A 22,971-nucleotide genomic window follows, 5' to 3' on the forward strand; every position below is an offset into this window, starting at 1 on the left:
AAGTTATAATGGTTTATGAGTGATCCACAAAGTATTAGTAAATTATTTATTAACCATTAATTACACGCTTTGTAAGTGGATGAAGTGACACCTTTTTTAGATTAGACATTGAACTTATTATCAGATGGAGTAGATTGCACATTTAGTTTGTGGTTCTTAATCTCAGAGAGACTCAATCATTATTACATATATCACCACATTTTGCATTCACAGGAGCATAATGCTGTTTTATTGGAAAGCACACAAACTCGTGGACAGATAAGAGCTAGTGTTATATAAATATGAGACTTTGACAAAAGAAGTGACACATAGAGATGATGTGTCTTCCACTCAGTGACACAGTTTACTCAAAGTTAATAGGACTGCATGGAGCTGAGTTGCAGAGTGGTAACTATGCACAGTCATGCATTCAGCAGGCTGACAGAGGGTGTAAATCGTTAGCCAAAAGATAAACAGACCTTTGTTCCTGTCTGCAGAAACCCTTTAACCCTCTGCTGCTCTGAGTGGCACACACCTAGTGTGATATCATGGCACAGCTCATAATTAGTCTGGAGTAAAGGTCGATTTTACGCATGAAGACTAAAGTGCAATAATACGCAGCTTCAATATGCAACACTTCGAACAATTAAATATACAACAGGGGCGGGATAAATGGGAAGACTTTCACCTGTCAGTCACTAGCATCTAGCACCTCGTATTGACCTGTGATCATAGACTGTATTTCAATAAGTCAAGAGAAAATACTCTTTTTATGGAGCTCATCAGCAAACAGCTGACAAAAGGAGGCAAAGTAGATGGACAGGAATAAACAGCAGGAAAGATTTTAAGCAAAAAAAACAAAACATGTTGCATAAGCAGCAGGGTGCAGAAGAAATGCTGCATACAGCCCTTACACAGTAAAACACTTGAAACCGAACTGTAAAGTTGTAAAGTTTAGATTTTCAGAAAGGAAACCACCAACCTGTTGGACATATGAAGCGAGCCAAGACTGAGAGAGAGGAGGGACTAGCGCGTCAAATGTCAATAAATGGCCTGGTGTGAGTTTTAGCGCCATCTGCTGGACACAGTGTTCATGTTGACTTTGCAAGCTTTGCCACAATGAAACAAGAAGAGGTGCAAATGACTCTTTATTCATTAAAGCATTGTGAATTCTTGGGTTGAATGCAGAGGTTATGAGGATGCAAAAGGCTCAGTGAGTATCATCAGGAATATGTTGGCTAAATTGTATGATTGTGTGAAAAATGTTGATGGCATGACTCTGTGTGTTTTTATGTGTCAGAGTTTGCTGAAAGTGATTTTTGGTGGAGTCTCGGGCTGCAGGATGAGCGTGACTTTGGTTTTGATGTCCTCTGAGGACGGCACGCTGAGATGGAAGCTCAGCAGGATCTAGACGGAGAGGGAGGAGAGGATAAAGGGAGGCAGGGGGGAGAGGAGGTGATGGAGGCATGAAGACAGAGTGGGGGGGAGAAGGAGCACAGCAGATGTTAAGAAGGATCACAGTTTGATTTACTCAGCAGCAAGGGAAAATAAATACATCTACTCAACTGTATTATTGCTCTACATTTATTTGCTCATAAAATATATCACAGTGTGATTAAAGCAGGAGTTCTGAACCTTTTTGGCTTGTGGCCTAAAGCAGTCTCTGAAAACTGAAGCCAGTGTGGAAGTGCCTTTAACCTGCATGCTTTTAATAGCCATCAGGGGGAGACTGCACTGGTTGCAAAAATAAGTCTGATTGCATAGAGGCCTATGAGGAAAATGACCCTACTTCACACTTGATCCTAATGTGTTTATAGTCTCAATTGCTAGTTTCAAGTTTTCTTCAAAACAGCATGATGCTCATTATAGATAGATGACAGATGATGAAGCATGCTTGTCTGCCTTGTGATTTGTTGCTACCAAAGCGACCTGGATAGAGGTGTAGCATCCTGTGCACATTTAAATATCTATGAACTTGTTTTTGGATGTTCATGTGGTTGTCCTGGTACTGTATGTTTCACAGTGTATTCTTCATTTTAGGAAAGTTAACTGGGACATTCTGGTCGCCTAAAATTACCTGTTTCATATTTTCGGTAAAAACATTTTGTTTTTGTTTTTCTCTACCCAAAATTAGCATCCTAATTAATATCATAGTGAAAGTAAATTATGGATGCCCCTCGCTAACCAAGCTGGCTAACACAAGCGATGGCTGGTAACCTCTTTGTTACCAGCATAACATTATACAGAGAAGGTAAAATCAGCTTCAACTGAATTAGCTAAAACAGAGAAATGCTGCTTTTGCATTGAGGCATCAGGATCGTACTTACTCTCAGTTTTAATGAAGTATTTTAACATTGTGGTGGTGCTTTTCAGTGAAGTATTTCTTCCTGCTCAGCAGACGCTGATTAAGCTTGTTCAATCTTACATCTGTCTTCCCTCCCTAATAACTCAACATAAGCCTTTCCAGCTCCTTGCATCACATCCTTTCTCTCTAGTCTGCGTATACTCACATGCATGAGCAGGAGCTGCATCTCGTTCTCAGCAATTCTCCTCCCGACACACTGCCTCGCCCCGAACCCAAACGCCAGGGAGCGAAAGCCCCCCACCCCCTCTTCTCTTCGGCCTTCCTCTCTGCGGACGACCCACCTGCCGGGGTCAAAGCGCAGTGGATCCTCGAACACCTCCGGACTCCTTCCCATTGGGTAAAGACATGCCTGGACCATCGTCTGAGGGGAGAGTTGACAATCGTCAAACACCCCGAGGACAGCTGTAGCACTGAACAGACCTCACAGTCACGGAGCGATCACTCACCCCGGCAGGGACGCAGTAATTCTGAAGAACAATATCTTTGATCGGATACCGCTGCACTGTGGTTCCCACCGGATATAACCTAGCACAACACAAAACACACACACAGGCGCACACAGATGTTATCTTTTACTTCTGACTCAGTCTGAACACTAAACTCAGGATTACTAAAAATCAATTCTCATTGTTGATGAAACACCTTGTTCCAAACCTCAGAGCGTGTTTTGTTCTATAATACTCTATTGACCTGAGGGAGAAAAAGGTTTTTCTTGTCTTACATTCATCAGCTCAGCTAATGCCTGTTTTCAGGTTGAAGAAAAGCTTGCAGAGCCTCAGCTGCCTCGAATGTCCTTGCTTCACTATATGTCAGTTGGTTGTTAGTTATCTGATTAATTGCCAATTTTCTTGGGAATTTGTACCACTAAAGCACAGGCCTGACTGCAGCATTAATGCATTATCTTTATGTCCTATCTTCTTGAAATCCTAATTGATTCAGGCATGGAAGTTCACTCTTGACCTTGGAAATAGTATTTTGACATAACACTCCAGACTCAAGGTCCACTTACACCTCTTTTCCAAGGCTTTCAACCACATCACACAGTTTTCATTAGCTGACAGAGTCAGGTCAGCATGGAGATGACTCTGTTAATATGAAAGCCTCAGTGGAACTTCAGTTGTAATTTCTTCCAAGGTCAAGAATGAACATTCATATGATAAAACAGTTGAGAGGTTCAGTTGAAGTGCTATGGTGGAAAAAATCTGCTCAGTCGCCAGAAAAAAAGGTTGGAATTGTACATTTCTGTAAACCACACATATGTTTATATGAGACGTATTTGGCCCCTTTTTACTGTCTGTATAAGACACACAGGGATGTCAACTTACTCCAATGAGAAACCATCTTCTTTATTATTAGAAGTTTAGATCAAGTGCTCCGGCAGGGGACAGTATCATGAGCATCACACATTGTCTAAATTTCATCCTGGAGATTGAAGTTAGTGTCCTTTTTTAACCCAAACCACAATCTATTCTAAACCAAACCAAGAAGTTTTGTTCACTAAACCTACCCAAGTGGTTTTTGTTTTAAATCAAAACGTTAATCATGTTTAAAAATGCGTCAAAAAAGTGTCAAAAATGCATTTAAAGGAGTGCTAATGTTTTTGGTATGTGACAGGTTGAATCAGTTGAGAATCATCAAGATTTAAGGTATCAGTTAGCCTGGGTATACCCAGACTGCCTTGCGCGCTCAAATTTAATTTCGAACTGCAAAAGGGTCTGGAATCCAGGACCGTTTCTTAGCCCTGTTTTAGGGATCCAATCACAGAGCGGGGAGGGACGGCAAGATGATGACGCGTACTACTCGGCATTTGGAAGCTTGTAGTTTTCCGGATCCAACATGGCTGCTGCAGACGCGAAACTCTCTTTAGCTGTAGATGGTGTTTTAAATAGTTTAGAGCGAAAGTTGAAAGGCGAATGGTCTCTCGGCGGCACCGCTGTCCCCCGGCTCGGAACAAGATCACCGGTAGCGCCGGTGATTAGCGCCGTACCGGCGAGACGCTGGTCACCGCCGGTGATCTCGCTCCGAGCCGGGGGACAGCGGAGCCGTCGAGAGACCCGCAGCAGCTTGTTTATTGCCCATAAAATCAGTGGATGTGTGTGGCTGAATGACATGAGGGGAATAAAGCGTGAAAATAAATAATCTTCCAGAAAGCGAGAACTGGAGAAGCAAAGCAGCAAACAACACTCTCTCACAGACACACACACAACAAACATCCATTTCTGTTGCTCTACTACGTCATCTGGTATAACTGATCTGATTGGCTAAGAGCTACCTACAGACGCTTTGATAGACATTCTAAGCGCCCAATAAACGGCTCCGGAGGATCGTAAACCACACCCCCTCTACGGAAATAATCCATTGCTGGTTGCCAGACTAGACCTAATTTGAGAATAGTCTGGTGTTAGCCAGGCTAGGTATCAGTGGTTTGTAGAGACGTATAATGCCAAATGTTTTATTTGGGGGGAAAAATCATACTGAGCTCAAATGTCAACAGATCTCTACATAAGAACTTGGTATACTCCATCCACTGATTAAGAAAGGTCAAAGCTCAAGAAAAAATCTTCTGTAAAATTCATTATTTTAGTTTATATTATGCTTATATGATGCATATTCCCCAAAAAAGTCAAATATCTTGAATAAACCAATATTCTACCATGTAACAGCTGGTTGGGTTCTGAACATTTATACAAAGGAGCTTTCCACAGTGTGCTGGCTGCTGTGTACTTGATAGGAACATGGAGGTAACAGAGTACAGACACAATGCAGACATGGTGCAAAGTGTGTGTGCGTGTTTGTGTGTGTGTGTGTGTGTGTGTGTGTGTGTGTGTGTGTGGCCCATAAAGAGTGTAATCAGGCCATGAGGAGAGGGATGTGTCCTGAGTGTCATGTACCTGAGAATCTCCTTGACTGTGCCTTTCAGTAGTGGCGCCCCCTGCAGGGCTTTCTGAGGATCTCCACCAGCCTGCGCCCATGACGCCCTCGCCTGCTGCCTCACCCTCTCCTGCACCTCCGGGTTACGGCCCAGCTCAAACAGAGCGAACTGCAGGGGCACGGCTGTCTGCAGAGAGGATGGGATGAGAGGTGACGTGGAACCAGTTAGGGTGAGCTATGCAAACACAGACTAAGGAAGAGAAACACACACACACACACACACACACACACACACACACACACACACACACACACACACACACACACACAAACACACACACACACACACACACACACACACACACACACACACACACACACACACACACACACAAACACACACACACACAAACACACACACACACACACACACACACACAAACACACACACACACACACACACACACACAAACACACACGCACACACAAACACACACACACACACACACACACACACACACAAAAACACACACACACACACACACACACACACACACACACAAAAACACACACACACACACACACACACACACACACAAACACACACACACACAAACACACACACACACACACACACACACACACAAACACACACAAACACACACACACACACACACACACACACACACAAACACACACGCACACACAAACACACACACACACACACACACACAAAAACACACACACACACACACACACACACACACACACACAAAAACACACACACCGTTTCAACCCCTCCAGCCATCAGCTCAGTGATGTTGGCTTTGATGAGGTCCAAAGATAGCTGCCCTTTCTCCATGAGTTGGCCCAGAACCCCGGTGTACTGGCCTCCAGCTGCTCCCGCCTTAGACTCCCGAGTCTTGGAGGATGTCAGCCGCTGGTACCCCTTCTGGATCCTCGCCTCCGCTGGAAGAAGATCAGGATAGGACGGCAGAGTCAGCTCAGGTGGGAGTCGTGAACAGAGAAGCTAGATCTATTATTTCCTGCTTTAGGAGTCCAATGAATGTTTGCACTTGGCCTACCGTGCCTGAAGATGTGGTCCCATGCACTGGCGTGCTCTGTCCACTTGGGGCTGCGTATGAGGAGGAGCAGGCTTAGGGGTAGGTAGAGGAGAGGAGTTGTTGTTTTCAGCATTTGCTCCACAGCCCAGATAAACTTCTGTGACTCCAGGGAGGGAGATGAAGAGAAGAGGCCAATGCGCTCCCCGTAGAGCACATGGCAACTGGCTACAGGAGGCGAGGCGAGGAGAGGAGGGAGGGATGAGGGTGTGTTGGGGTTAGGGTGAGAAAGAACCGACATGTTTTAAGATGAGTAAACAAGCCAACTAAGGAAACCAACTAAGGCTAAAAGAAGTTCAAAATGTTTTACACCAGAAAAGCTTTGCTGACGAACTTCAGGTTGTCAGGTTTTTTTAAGTAGATTATAGAACCTCCTGACTCATTTTCCCAGGTTTTAAATTCAAGCTTTGAAGGATTACATGGCCCTGCGGGTTGATTTAATTCTAAAATGAAGCCAAAAAATGTGTCTGACAGCAAGAAAATAGTCTGTGTTTTTCAAATCCAGCTCCACACAGATTTTGTTTTCTGAGTGCATACGTTGCCTCAGCGGAGCCGCCTCTCCTCCACCTGACATCCATCATCTAGCACACATGCTCGAATTATATTAACTCCACATCACTGACTGGAATAGAGTTTCTTGCAGGTCTATTCCTATCCCAGCTTAACACCTAACTTCATGTGCTGTGATCCATTAGCAGCAGACTAGCATGACTCAAACTCTCCCCTTCCCCTCTCTCTCTCTCTCTCTCTCTCTCTCTAACACACACACACACACACACACACACACACACACACGCATACAAGTGCACAGCATACTGAGTCACACAAGCATTCACACTTGTGAATGTGGCATGTTGCAGATAGGCTCATGAAAGGAAGAGTCTTGGTGAAAGAATGCTGCAGCTTTGATCGTCTTTGTTGGTGTTTCTATATTTAAAGGTGCCTGTCTCCTTGACCTCCTACATCTATAATATGTAAACAACAGATATGCCTTCGGTTAAAAAAAGGTTTAGCTCTCATAAGAGGTGAGAACATTTTTGAATTAAAACCAGACGGAGCAGAAGCAGTGAAGGGGAAAGGGTTTTTTTAAATCATGTTCCTGCAGATTGTGTAATTCCTCTGACGTGAGACGATGTCACAGCCTACGTCAGCATTTGTGACTCAACTCAAAGAGCTGATAGTCAGGGTGAATGAAAGCCTGTCAAAAGAGGGAGATGATATGAATCCAAACTGCCCCTTCCCCCAGGACTTCAATTTCAATCACAGCTGGATGAAATGAAAGGAATCATGACAGTTCAAGGTCCCACATTGCACATTGCACATTGTTATTTCCATGTATTTTTTGTTATAAAGCAGGTCTAGGTACACAAATACTGTGAAAGTATCAAAACGCTTAATGCATAGAGAAATGCACACAGTTCGTATTCAGAAACTGTGCTGAACTAGCACAGCTACAGTGTTATTACTAGTGCAGAGGCGCTGAGTGCATGCATGTATTAAAGAGAACTGAATAAAGCATTGGAGGTGGGGCCCCATTCATTTCTATGAAAATATCTCAGTGGCACATGAAGCCAGGTAAGTTTGATCTCTGTGTTTAAAATTACTCAAATCTTCTATTGATCTTCCACCAAACCTCTGGTTTAACCCTCAGCTAATCTGAATGAGATATAATGATTCAAACATGTGGCTCTTCTGAACTTTTCAAATGTTATCAGACCGAATGGATCTAATTCTGATATTGAAACTAATCATTTTGTAGGGCTTGTGACAGTATTAAAAACCCTAATGAATTACTGACATATTTTCACCAATAGGTCTATGGAAAAGGCATCAGGTGACCGACCTGGTTGTTGAAGTTTCAATTCCATAGTTTAGCCACTATGACAAATTTACTCCAAATCCCAGAGCTGCAAGGTTGCAGGTGTGGAAGACTTGAAAACACGGACCAATCAAAGTAATTTTGCTTTGTCAGTATGGGGGGCTTAAAGACACAGGCTTGGTTTTTTCGACCAATCAAAAAGAAGTGTCATGTCCCCATCAGACCTTCATCCTTTAACACCTCTTGATAATGATTTTGGTTATTATCAAGAAAACCATGGAAATAGCTAGATATCAGCTCTTAAATTAAACTCTTATGAGCTATTTTTGTTGTTTTCATTGTATTTGTCAAAACAAATGTACTTTTAGTTGTACCAGGCATTAAAATGAACAAAAAATTAGAGAAAAAGGGTGGTCTAACAATTTTTTCCATGACTGTATGTGCTGAAATAAAACAGGAATTTATGTTAACTTCAATTGTGCAATCACAAACAAGAATACACAAAGAAACCACAGGTTAGAAATCACTGGCAAGGATGACCTCTGACCTTCCAGTGCGAAGCGGAAGAGGTCAGGACTGGGATCCATGGTGAGACTGCGTTTCCCCTCCTCCCCTCTCCCCTCCTTCTCCACTCTCGCCCGCAGCATTCTGCAGAAATCCATTGCAACCTCATCAAGCAGGGGGAAAAAGCGCTTCACGGGTGCACTCATCATCACCTCCTTGTTGAGCAGGAGACGGTCCGCTCGCCACTCCTCGCCGTCCCTGCAAAGAGAAGATTTGGTGCAAGGCATTAAAGTCGACCCACTTCACTTCTGCTCAGTCATTGTGAAGCAAAGAGACAGAGTTGGAAAGAAAACCACAATATGTGTTTCAAGCAGATGTGCTGTTCCTTATTCATAAAGTAGAGGTGCTGTTTTAAAGTCTATTTCCCCTTTCTTGGTCTGAGCCCAAACCCTTCACCACAAACAGGTCACCTCTGAGATGCTTAACATCTGCTCAACTTTACCTTTACCCATCTGTTTTTCTGCACCCTTTCAAATAAAATATTTGCAGGATTTAAATCATCTCAGTGGTAAAATAAAATTTAAAAAAAGCAATGCACACCACTGTGACAGTTGCACAGGCTTCACTTTTTTTTTCTTCCTGAAATTGGCTGAATTTTCTACAAACAAAAACTTGGAAGAGAACAAAACAGAATAATTTGAATGGTGCTACAATCACATGTAGAACCTTAAAAAAATACACTAATAAGAGGATAGCTGAATTCTTTCCACACCTGATTAAATGACCCCCAAATGCACATGCACATGTTTGGCTTTCATCCCCAATTGGACAAGCAGTCCCTAATTAACTAGCATGTAATCTGACATGTTCCCCAAGGTAGCCTAAATCAGGGAAACACACACACACACACACACACACACGCACACACACACACACACACACACACACACACACACACACACACACACACACATCCTTGTACTTCTATCTTTGTGAGGGCCCTTATTGGACTAGTGAATTCCCTAGCCCCTTACCATAACCCTTAACCCTACCTTCACCATCACAACTTAATGCCCAACCCTAACATAAACCTAAATGTAACCTGTCTGAGTCTGAACTCTCAAACAAGCCTTTAAAGAAGTGAGGACCGGCCGAAATGTCGTCACTTCACAAAAATGTCTGCTGGTTAAAAATGTGTTCCGGTCCTCACTATGTAGGAAGTACAAGAACACACACATAACACACACACACACACACACACACACACACACACACACACACACACACACACACACACACACACACACACACACACACACACACACAAAAACTTGTTTCTCTCACTTAAGGGGAATTGCATTGACTTAAACTCATGCATTATTTCTTTGGAGACTTCACTTAACCTTAACCTAAAATTGAATGATTTACACAGTAGATATTCTGTCCCCAAAAGGGAGGTGAGTCCCCACAGTGTAGCTTAAACAGATTTACAGTATATGTCATACATCATCACTTGTACACAGGTGTGGTACTGACTTGAGGAAGACTCCGTTGCTGTGCTTGCGTATCTCTCTGTGTTTCGCCCAGGGCTCCAGTCTCATCCGTCGGGGGTTCAGACCCTCTGAGCGAAACAGCTCAGCGATGTCACACGGCAGCATGATGTTCACACTGCTCTGGGTGCCCACATGCTCCCTACACACACACACACACACACACAAAGACATGTATGGTACAAACCTTGATGATCAGCACTTTCTCTCCTGATTGAAGCATCAGTGAACTCTCTACCTGTATATGGGGCCGAGGGTGTTGAAGGTCCTCTCCATGTGCTTGTGAAGCTGCGGGAAACGATCTTCTCTCCAGAACTTCAACAAGTTGACCACGCCGCTCCTCCCTGTGTTTGGGATCTCCTCAAATTTCCGCACCTGTCCGTGCACACCACTCTTCCTGACTCCTGCACTCTCAGCTGCTTTTCTCCCCTCCAGCTTCCCATGAGCCACCGCCATGCACAGAGCTCTGTGCGGTGCGACCCCACAGAGCAGGTTTCTGGACCCGCAGGTGCCCCGAGCTCTGACACACACGGTCACTCGGACGTAGAGGCTCCTCATGGTCCAAACAAGACGAGTCTGCCCGTCTCATCCACAGTTGTGGCTTCCTTCCTTCCTTCCTTCCTCGACTTCACATCCTTGAATGTGTTCTATCGCTCTGATGAACTGATAGCAGACGATTAATTAATGGATGTGAAGATCAGAGTTCAAGAGAATCACAACAGAACAAATGTCAAGCTGATCCGAAACACAACACACACACAAACACACACACACACACACACACACACACACACACACACACACACTACTACACACACAAAATAACACACATAAGGACAAAAAAGAGTGAGTCTGACTGGTTAAAGATGTATTTATTACAAGTTTTTTTCACAGCTCAAAAACCAAAGATGAAAAGACCATGACTGCTTACTTCTCAGTTTGTAAGAAACTCTACAAGGTTTTGTTCTCTGCTTCCTGCTGTATAAAAACATTTATTAGGCAGCATGAGACTATTTACACACCAATATCTGCTCAATAAAAGCTTATAAACCAACAGTTTTCAACCTGGATCCAGTTTCCCTTGTTTTTTGTCTAAGTGACGCAAAGGGGACAACATCTCTTAAACGGGTCCAGCTCAGATTGTTATTATAAGTGTGTGAAAACTTTACAGAGAAATAGAAAGTCTTTATTATCCTTCTCTTGTCTGTTTTGTTATTGTGTCTAACTAAATTTTGTGCAAAGAAAAGTCTCATTTGAAAATCTTGTAAGAGACAACTTGTTGGAGTGAAGAGCGCCAGAAGAGTTTGTTGAGTTGGAGTAAGGTACCTAGATCTATCTAGAAGATTTTTAGTGTCACAGCTGAATGTTTAGCTGATTTTGACAATGTGAAAAAAGCCACATGAGAATTCAGTACTGGACCAATTTTTAAAAATGCCCCCGTTGCGTCTCGAAGACACAAAAACATGAAAAATTCCAATTAAAACTTGGCTCTTGCACATTACAAATAACATGTGATACAGATAAGAGATTATTTACAAGAAACAGAAACACAATTTTCTCAGTTAATGAAACATACAAAATGACTAAAACAAATTTTACTTGTGTTAATGTGTGATTAAATGTAAGCGTGTTGCCCTGAGATTCCTTACTTGTGAATAGATCACTTGGATCTATATGATTTAGAGAAATATGAAACTAGCTAGATAAACAATACATACTATCATGAACTAATTATTACAATTACAAAAATTAGGCTTTAAATTGGGTAAAACAGTAATCCGCCCTTTTACAAAAAAAAATGAAAATCTCATGAAACAAAAGTGTATTACATGTTTTTTACTGATAATAAATATATTACCCTTAACATAAGACTTCATTAGGATAACTTGAGTCATTATTTCATTCATCAATATCAGTTTGGTTTTTTTTAAGTCAAAACAAAATATAACACCACTTGTGGCTCTCACTGACCAGTGAAATAATTATTATCATGGAATTATTTACATTTACAGGTTCTCAACCCACTCAAATTAACATTTAGCTCATCTCGTATAAGGTATAAAATGTTATAATCGCTACATAAAAGACAGAAATAAGTACAGAAGTCATGTTTGTTTGATGATGTGAGATAGTAAAGAGTTTGTGATTGAGCAGCTTTTATGTGAGAGGGTTTCTCTGCACTCACACCATGAGAAGGCAATGTACCAATTACCCCCTCGACCACTTATTGATCACATATTGATCACATGACATTACAACTGGCTGCTGTGGGCGTGGACGTCCTGCTGTGTTTCCTCCCCGTCAGCGCTGGTGTGTTGAAGCTGAGGCCTTGAAAGGCGCTCAGCAGGTTGAAGCCATCGTCCTTGGCTTTGGATTCAGGATGGATGAGCTTCGACAGCTCGCGGGGGAGCGACACTTTCCCTCCAACAGACCTTAAGTGGCTCGTGTCCTTGGGGCTCTAATCATGAAGAGGAAGGAAAAGACAGGAGAAGAAGAAGAAGAAGAAGAGGCCGAACGTGTCAAAAAACAAGAACTATAAATTTACTGTATTTGTCCATGTAACTCATGTCCATGCTGCACCAACATACAGCAGGGATAACAAATAGAAAGAGCCCCTTCAAGTTCAGGCCACGCACACACACACACACACAAACACGTTTTCTGTCATTTTGGGGGACGTATAGACTTATATACATTTTCTGGAGACTTACTTTATTGACCCAAAAATAACCTTTTTGGCTAAATGGTTATGGCTTCCGTCCCCAATTGGACATGCAGTCCCTAATAACTCGTTAATAGTCTAACATGTGTCCCCTAATCTAGCCTAAGTCAGATGAACACACACACACACAAACTTGTTTCTCTCACTTCGGAGGACTTGAATTGACTTACATTCATCCATTAATTATCTTGAGATTATTACTTTTTTCAACAACAGGCCTGTTATTCAAAAAATATGCAAATATTAACCAGAAGAAGTTACAATAATCGGCTCAAAAGTTTTATGAAAAGAAATGTAAAAAAAAAAAAAACAACAACAGCAAAAGAGATGAATAACTTTTTCAGGAATAATACAATTATTCATTGTTATATTTTGGTATGGAGCATCTTTTGTAAAGCTTGGATGTTTTGCAAAACAATCACAAAAGTGGAAAATCAGCATATGTGGAAATTAATGTGGAAATAATAACGTATGCATGTTGGACCACAATTGGAAAACTATTTGTGCATAAGTGCTTTGTAAATGGTTACATTTACAGCTCAATTTCCCTACAGGCTTCTAATGAGACCTCCTACTGACTAACAAACAACCTAGAGCAAAAACTAAATTATTATTTTTCCTTCTTATTATTACAAACATAAACAGACCTCAGACAGCTGATATTTGCTCCTGAAGTGAGCTCTCATAGCTGCTCTCTCTGCATTCTTCTGAGCGTTCATTGCTTCCCGCAGCTTTCTGTAAACACAGCAGACAAAAACACAAATACACCTGACATATCCCAAACAGAATATAATTAAGGCAGCAACTCTGCCACAGCAGTGATTCAGGTTCGTGACTCAGAATGAACTCGATTCATTTCAGCTGCCTTCTCTAATGAAAGCAAAGGGAAGCAGCTGCAGACGGAAACATAATGAAAATTTCACATTTAGAATCAATGTGAATTTTAAAGCACATTGTGTTGGTTTTGTTGCCACAAAGTGTCTCAATTTATACAGTGAGTCCATTTGTTTTTAATCTGAAACTGTTTTCTTTGTCAGATTATGAATTTCATATGCAAAGAGTAGTCAGTTTCCCCATTTTCTCCTGGGAATTATAAAAAATAATATACATATTATTTTAAAGTTTAAGCTGAATTACTTTGGTTTTTAGTTTTGGTATTGTGTCATGTCTAAAATAAAATTATATAAAATAAAAAAATAAAAAACATTATATACATTCATAGATGAAACTTTCTAACAGTGAATAAATGAATAATATGAGCTTAATCTTACTTAACTATAACATTAAAATGCAACTTACAGGTTCATGCATCAGAAATATTAATATAATAATAATATATATAATATTAACATTTCTCAGGGACTATTTTTTTGCATTGTGTATATTACTTATGATGCTTCAAGTACTTTATGCTAATAATATGTGCCTATTTTGACTTATATTCTTTCTTGATTTTATTGAAAATAAACTTCACTTACATACATCTTTTGTCATATACTTAGCATATTGCTATTACAAACTGGTATAGTAAGAAAAATGGCGAGAAAGGAGATGGGGGCAATTAATTAAATAAATAAATACTTTTAATCAATTATTAAAAATTAATTACTTAGTATTAGTAAATGTATTAAATAAATAAATAAAGTTTTTAAAAAATGGGAAAAAAGCCCAAGATAAAATTAATTAATTAATAAAATATATTGGTAATAATAATAATAATAATAATAATAATAATAATAATAATAATAATAATGCAAAAGAATATCATAAAAATAAATAAATAATAAATTAAATAATTATAATAATAATAATAATAATAATAAAATAAATAATAAATAATAATAATAATAATAATAATATAGAGTATGTACCCAATATAGTCTCTCAGCCTCATTTTGTATAATTCGAGTCTGTTGTATTCTATTAAATTTTTGAGTAATATTTTCAATTGAGGCCTTGTGCTTGTAATGAAGTATTTTTACAGTGTGGTAACTTTAACTTGCCTCTCCTTCTCCAGGTCGGCCTGGTACGAGCAGGTGACTGGCGGCTCTTTGGGGTGTGATCTGTGGGGAGGAGGAGTTCTCCCCAACCTGTTGCATCCTCCTCTCCCTCTGCCTCCTCTGCTCCTCCTGCTCTTCCGCTTGGCACACAACCTCCTCTCCTTCACCCCGGACACGCAGCTGGTGAGCCTCCTGATGGGCCTCCTCAGCGACTTCTTCATTCTCACCACTGACTCCATGATGCTCCGCAGCTCTCAGGACGGGAGGACTCACCGCACCGACTTCTAGCACAGACGATCTGCGATTATATGGAGCTTTTCTCCTTCGCTCATGTTTTGTTGCTCTGACAGGACGAACTCAGGACACACACGTCAGGTCTCACGTCCTGTGGCGGCTATAACTCAGGTTGAGACCTGCCAAGGACAAGGACAGTCAGTTGGACAAGGTTAAGACACACACTTAACACACACACTACAAATGTAGTGAAGTATTCAGATCCCTTACTTAAGTAAAAGTACTTATACCACACTGTGAAATTACTCCACAGCAAGTAAAGGTCCTGCATTCAAAACGTACTTAAGTAAAAGTACAAAAGTATCAGCAGCAAAGTGTAAAGTATCAAAAGTAAAAATCACTTATTATGCAGAATGGACCCACTCAGATTGGTTTATACAGTCATGGAAAAAAATATTAGACCACACTTGTTTTCTTCATTTTTTTGTTAACATTAATGCCTGGTACAACTAAAGGTACATTTGTTTGGACAAATATAATGATAACGACAAAAATAGCTCATAAGAGTTTAATTTAAGAGCTGATATCTACATTTTCCATTGTTTTCTTAATAATAACCAAAATCATTATCAAGAAAACCATGGAAAATGGCTAGATATCAGCTCTTAAATTAAGTTCTTATGAGCTATTTTTGTACAAACAAAAATATTGATTTGATACATAAATACATTAATTTCTGTTCTGTGAATTATCTATGAATGACACCATGTGTCACCGGTGTAATATAGCCCGGGCTCTTTGCAAGAACATCAAACTCTGACATCACGTCTGATGTTAAAATATGCAGCACACATGATGGTTGAAGTGTATCTGAGGAGAGCCAGTGTTAAATTAGATAAATCACCGTTAGTTACTTTACTAATCTGTCACTTAAGGAAGGTGAGCAAGAGTCATCTTAAGACCTGTAGTTCAATCTAATAATAGACAGCAATCAGACTCACTGTATTCATTCACCTCAAGAATCATTCATAGAAGAGATAAGATAAGATAAGATAAGATAAGATAAGATAAGATAAGATAAGGTAATGTAAGAGAGCACTTTATTAATCCTGAAGGAAATTCTGGTTCCAGATCGCTCCAAAGTGTCCAAAACAATTACAAAAACGATCACAATACAGGATGATAAAAATAACAAATAAAAAAAGAGCATCAAATAGGTGAAAATATAAAAATGTAAAAACAGAAATAAAGTGTCTAAGGAGTGAAGTGAGTATGTAATAGATATATTGCACATTATAATGAACATAATACAGTCATGGAAAAAAATATTAGACCCCCCTTGTTTTCTTCAATTTGTCGTTCATTTTAATGCCTGGTACAACGAAAGGTACATTTGTTTGGACAAATATAATCATAACAATATTCTGAAAATGATTTAATGTTTGGTAGTTTTGAACAACTGAAGAGATGTATGAAAAAAGCAGTAAAAAATATTGATGTATGGTGATTAAATAGCAGTTTTAGTGTGTCTGGCACTACATCAAAAAATATTGCTAATGCAATTAAATCAATTTTGTTGCTAATCTTTGACTTCCAAGACTCTAATCACCACCAAAACCCCAGCTCCCTACTATTTATTATATGGAAAATAATTCAATTTTTGTGATTTTTGGGAAGAAATTATGGAAAACTTTAAATATATAAACTGGCATATAAAGGGTTAAAATTCTGAAAATGATTTAATGTTTGGTAGTTTTGAACACGTCTGAAGTTGTTTGAGATCTGTTTAAATATGAAAAAAATATTGCTGTATGATGATTTGATAGCAGTTGTGTGCATGGCATTTTTTGGCCACGAAGGTCACGTGAGGGTAGTAAATTTGGAAAAAAAAAATCTCATAAGAGTTTAATTTAAGAGCTGATATTTAGCCATTTTCCATGGTTTTCTTGATAATAACCAAAGTCATTATCAAGAAAACCATGGTAAATGTCTAGAAATCAGCTCTTAAATTAAACTCTTATGAGCTATTTTTGTTGTTGTCATTATATTTGTCCAAACAAATGTACCTTTAGTTGTACCAGGAATTAAAAGGAACAAGAAATTACAGAAAACAAGGGTGGTCTAATATTTTTTTCCATGGCTGTATAGTCCATGATGTGGAAGATTGTATTGCACATGATGTAAATAAACAGTCCGATTTGTTAGCTTGTTGCGTTTTATTGACAAGGGGAGGTTTTTATTTTCCTTTGAGGACGTCACAGGCTGGATTGAGTTGGTTACAGCACTGGGGCCTTGCGTTGCCCATGTGTGGCTTAAAGTAATGTGAAATTTATAATAGTTAAAATAGTTTTAAAAGTAACCGTAGCCTACATGATAAATGGTTAAGACAGCTAGCTAAAAGATAGATATGCTGTTGAAATATTCAGCTGTTCTCTAAGAAGTAGTCGTTGGCTAGCAGCAGTGGTGGAAAGTAACTATGTACATTTACTCAAGTATTGTACTTCAGTACAATTTTGAGGTACTTGTACTTTACTTGAGAATTTCCATTTTATGTAACTTTATACTTCTACTCTACATTTTTAGGCAAAAATTGTACTTTTTACTCCTCTACATTTAGCTGCCAGCTTCAGTTACTTTATAGGTTCGAGATTTAACACAAAATATATAATCAATTTAAAGTGATTAAACTTTTTTTTAAATAAAATCTTATAACCGTATATTAAGTACTGAAACGAGTCCTGTCTTTACAAAATGAAAACACTGCTTACATAAAAGCATCAATACAAATACTGTAATAATATATTTAGAATATATGAAACAATCTGAGTGGGTCCATTCTGCATAATGAGTACGTACTTTTCATACTTTAAGCACATTTAGCTGATACTTTTGTACTTTAACTTAACTTGATGTATTAGTACTTTTACTTAAGTAAGAGATCTTAATACCTTTTCCACCACAGGCTAGTAGTACGATTACTAAATATTGACTGTCCAATTGCATGAAAAAAATAAAAATATCTACTTTTATATAATGAATACACTGTAAAAAAAAATCTGTTTAATTTACGGTAAAATACCGGCAGCTGTGTAAAAATTTATATTTTTACAGCAAAACTGTGTGTTTTCTACAGTTTATGGCGGTAGAATTTAAAGTTTTTTACTATTCTTTGATTGACAGTAATTAAAAGTACTTGCTACGGTGATGTACAATGTTTAATTTTACGACCTATTTCTGATGCAAATTGACATTGTTTTACTGTTATTTCTACAAACATTTTTTACAGTGTAGGGTTATACATTTTGGGCACACATTGGGAATTGATGAAGGGGTCTGAGAGTTCATGTGTTGGAGCTGTGGTGGTACAAAGGTTGGGAAACACTGCTCTAGAGGAGAGGGGAGCAATAAAACAGAAAGATGGAAAAAGGCAAAAAGTGACAAACGTCAGACTCAAACACAAGGGTTTTTTTCAGCCCATTGTTACTATTTATCCACAAACAACATCAATATGGGGCTTCATGGTTGTCCAGTCCAGTTTTTCTTACCCATGCAGGTGGTCACAGTTGGCCAAAGGCTCACAGCATAAAATCCTGATAAATCTTCGGCCAGATGGCATCCACCAGGACCAGACCAATCCCCCGAAGCTTCAGAACAAATCAGACAGGACGAGAGGAAACAACAGAAGCCTCTCCACACACGGTGCCTGCGCTCCCTGACCCTAAAAGGAGCAAATTACTGTTTGATTGTGCAGGTTTCAGCCTTGGTTTCTTCTGCCGCTCACCTCCAGACTCCCTTCACTTTTCACCACCCCCCAACTCTCCAATACAGATTACCACTTAAGGGACTTAATGAGGGGAATCTCGTTAGCCGTGGCAGGTAATGCACCCGATGACTCACGTGTTTGTGTTGAAGATTTGGAGACACGGCTGATGTCATGTCAAGTGACACACGCATGCATTCACAGGCCTGACATCAGCATCCCTGCTGTATTTAGAGCTATATATACAGTCATGGAAAACATTAGTAGACCATTGTTTTCTTCAATTTATTGTTCATTTTAATGCCTGGTAAAACTAAAGATACATTTGTTTGGACAAAACTTCCTTAACCCATATGAACCCACGGTGACACGGGTGTCACAAACATTTTAAATGTTCTAGTAATGTTCATGTATGGTTTTTTTTAAGTACATAAGTGTGTTTTTCAGTGTTCTACAGCAACAGTAGTTTGTTGAGAAGCCATCAAATGATGCAGTGTTATTTATATTCACTTAATATTGATTTATTATTATTTTGTTACTTAAAACAAATCTGAAATGGAATTTGTAGTCTAACAACACTATTAATGTCACCATTTTTATATATGTTGTGGGGATGCAAAGAAAAAGGCAAATTTGTGTTTTTGTAAGTCAAGTCAAGTCAAACTTTATTCATAGAGCACATTTAAAACAACCGGGGTTGACCAAAGTGCTGTACAGATATCACAGTAAGCAGAAAAGGTGTCTAGTTTATTCATTCAAAAATAATAAATATCATAAACATGCATTCCATAAACGCCCAATGTAACAAATATGTCGGATCAAAGATCTTTGACATTTAGGGCTAGTATTTTTCTTTTCTTTTTAAACATCATAAATGTGTTCTATGTGTTCTGTTGTATATTCCCCATAATTTTCCTTCAAGGATTACTGGGTCTGGGTTCTTATGGGTTGAGTAAAAGTACTAGAGTATCAGCATCAAAATGTACTTAAAGTATCGAAAGAAAAAGTACCTGTTATGCAGAATGGACCCACTCAGATTGTTTTATGTACTCCAAATATATTATAAGATTATTATTATTATTATTATTATTATTGATGTATTTATGTAAGCAACACTGTAATGTTGTCTGGTTTGGCAATTTTTTACGACTTAATATGCTGTTTTGTGGTTTAATTTATAAAAGTTTGTAATCCCTTTAAATTTATCATGTTTTTTAAGTTAAATCTCAACCTGAAAGTAACTAAAGCTGGCAGCTAAATGTAGTGGAGTCGAAGTATAGAGTTGCATAAATGGATATACTCAAGTAAAGTACAAGTACCTCAAAATTGTACAAAAAGTACAAAATTATCAGCAGCAAAGTGTACTTAAAGTATCAAAAGTAAAAAGCACTCATTATGTAGAATGGACCCAATCAGATTGGTTTATACAGTCATGGAAAAAATTATTACACCACACTTGTTGTGCCTGGTTATTATTAAGAAAACCATGGAAAATGTCTAGATATCAGCTCTTAAATTAAACTCTTATGAGCTATTTTTGTTGTTATCATTATATTTGTCCAAACAAATGCACCTTTAGTTGTACCAGATATTAAAATAAACAAGAGATTGAAGAAAAAGGGTGATCTAATATTTTTTCCATGACTCTATGTGCTCTGCAGAATCTGCATTTAGTTTTTGTGAGCAGTAGAGCAGTACATTTTGGAAGGTGACAAAGACAGTAATGGGTCTTCAAACTCAGCCAACCAGAAAGCCATTAAACTCAGAGATTCTCCTCCAGATATTACACGGGCTCAGTTCCCTACAACAACATAATCAGTTCTCGGCTCTCTGGATATTTAGAGATGAGCACAGATTTGGGTGGAGGAAATGAAACAAAAGACACCTGGATGAAGAGAGTCTGGACTGAGACGGCAGCGTCTGAGTTAGAGAGCGATAAGACAAAATTGGACAAAAAAGCTGCCAGAACTATTAAAGAGGAAATGACGAGGGTGAGGTCATTTCTGAAATTTCTCCACCAAGCAAAAATAATAAAAAATTTGTTTTCTTTTAACTCATCTTGCACCTTATTAATGGATATTTTTAATCCTTATTCATGTAAATGTTTCTATTAATCCATTGGTTTTACTTTTGGTTTTCATTGGTTGTTAATAAATAATTACAGTTTGCAGATAGCTTTCTGTTATCACGGGAGAAAAGAGTGAATTATACAGTGTTTCACCTGGCACTTTAAGTTCACTTTATACATTTTAAATAAATATTTTGGGATTTTTTTAATCGTTTAACACGCTATAATGTAGTTGTAAGTGGCTTAAAAGGACATTGATAACCTAAGACATATTTTATGTTATTACACCTATGTGCTATTGACATTCAGTTACAGCTAGGTAATATAATAATAATAATCATGATAATAATAATAATAATAATAATAATAATAATAATAATAATAATGAAATTTAATTGTAAAGCATTTTTTAACTCAAAAGTCCCACATACTAAAATAAATAAATAAACTAAACTAAAAATTGAGATCAAAGCACATAAAGTTGCAAATATATATAGAGAGATAATAATAATCGAGTCAGAACAAAAAAAACTTTTAATAAGTAAAACCAAGGAGACTCAGGTTGGTGATCAGTTACTCATAGAAATAGCATAATGGTGTGTTTTAAACTATTACAAAAGGTTAGATAATGCAGATAAAAGCTAAATTGCAGGACTTCAAGTAAAGTGTTACACCTGTCTATTCTCCTGATTTACATTTGGAATATTTTCTGCGTTTAAATGTCTTTCATTGACTCCCCTTGGTGAGTTCAGCTCTATGTCCTACTCTAATGCCCTATTTGGCACACGCATGACTTCTGAAGACTTTAAGTACCTCGACCCCTTGTTTCCCTCCTATTCTCTCCCCTCTGCTGCCCGACCACTTCAGTTACTGGCAGGTGAGGACACTTTAATGCTTTAACAAGATCACAGAGAAAGGCCACGCCTCCTCAAGCTTGTGTTCAGTGACAGATCTGGGATCTGTTCTATCGATCATCCATCCCACGTCAGCAGTATTTCTTCACATTTTGAAGAACCACAGGTGGAGCACGTTACAACCTAAAATATGTTGATATTATCAAATGTGTGACATCATGCAAAGCTGCACAAATTAAGCACAGGAGCCAATTATCATCACACTCAAGCTGATTATTGATGAGCAATGCTTCAAATCCAAATCCGTCAAATCTGGGTTTTGTGTGTGTGTGTGTGTGTGTGTGTGTGTGTGTGTGTGTGTGTGTGTGAGAGAGAGAACTAGAGCATCCATGCAACCCATCAAAAAGAACCACTTAAGGGATTCTCAGGCGTCAGTGTCCAACATGTGACAAGACAGTCACTGACACCATCACACACACACACACACACACACACACACACACACACACACACGTTCCCATGCATAACCACATTAGAGGTACAAACAAAGGCGAAGTTAAATATAAATGTAAACTAAAAATACTAAATATACATCTCATCATAAGACATTAGCATAATGACCTAAATACATTAAAAACATAAGCAGTTATTGCTTTAAACTTTAAATACACTTCTGTCATTTTATCAGAGAGACATTACACTCAATAATAATGTAATTTATACCGTATTGTGGACGGATACCTGACCTGGACATGGCATGCTGGTCAGCTGTGCTGCCAGTTTGCCTCATTGTCCTGCTGCAGAGAAATCCCCTGCAGCACTGGGTGAGCAGTTTTTATTCAAATGATTAGACACCATCTTGGAGTTCTGTAACCCAATCTTATAATGCAACTCAATTCCACATGTAATAATATCATGCCATTCTAATTTGTAGTTAATATATGTGAGCAAATCTGATTTATTTTTGTCTTAAAGCTTTCAGGTCTTTTGCAGAGAATATTAGATTCAGATTCAGATTTGACTTTATTTATCCCACAGTGGGGAAATTTCTTTGTTACAGCCGCAGAAAATCACACAATATTGAGATAAGATAAAAAACAATCTAAGAAAAGACATTTAACAAT

At 38.7% G+C, this 22,971-nt stretch overlaps 2 protein-coding genes across 2 annotated transcripts; both read right to left on the reverse strand.

Annotated features, from left to right (window-relative positions):
• Positions 1-844: 844 nt before the first annotated feature.
• On the reverse strand, positions 845-10,828 carry LOC131976863 (cytochrome P450 11B, mitochondrial). The gene is made up of 9 exons (XM_059340061.1): positions 10,448-10,828; positions 10,196-10,351; positions 8,703-8,917; positions 6,301-6,504; positions 6,003-6,184; positions 5,236-5,402; positions 2,791-2,869; positions 2,490-2,705; positions 845-1,386 (listed from the first exon to the last, which is right to left on the reverse strand). The coding sequence occupies exons 1-9, from the start codon at positions 10,765-10,767 to the stop codon at positions 1,276-1,278; spliced, it is 1,650 nt and encodes a 549-aa protein (XP_059196044.1). The 5' UTR covers positions 10,768-10,828; the 3' UTR covers positions 845-1,275.
• A 252-nt stretch (positions 10,829-11,080) lies between these two features.
• Positions 11,081-15,338, reverse strand: LOC131976906 (complexin-3-like). The gene is made up of 3 exons (XM_059340127.1): positions 14,931-15,338; positions 13,579-13,662; positions 11,081-12,667 (listed from the first exon to the last, which is right to left on the reverse strand). Exons 1-3 carry the CDS (start codon positions 15,168-15,170, stop codon positions 12,452-12,454), a joined length of 540 nt encoding a protein of 179 aa, XP_059196110.1. The 5' UTR covers positions 15,171-15,338; the 3' UTR covers positions 11,081-12,451.
• Between the last annotated feature and the right edge of the window lie 7,633 nt (positions 15,339-22,971).

The sequence above is a fragment of the Centropristis striata genome, chromosome 8 (genome assembly GCF_030273125.1).
Source record: "Centropristis striata isolate RG_2023a ecotype Rhode Island chromosome 8, C.striata_1.0, whole genome shotgun sequence".
In the NCBI taxonomy this organism is placed as follows: Eukaryota; Metazoa; Chordata; class Actinopteri; order Perciformes; family Serranidae; genus Centropristis; species Centropristis striata.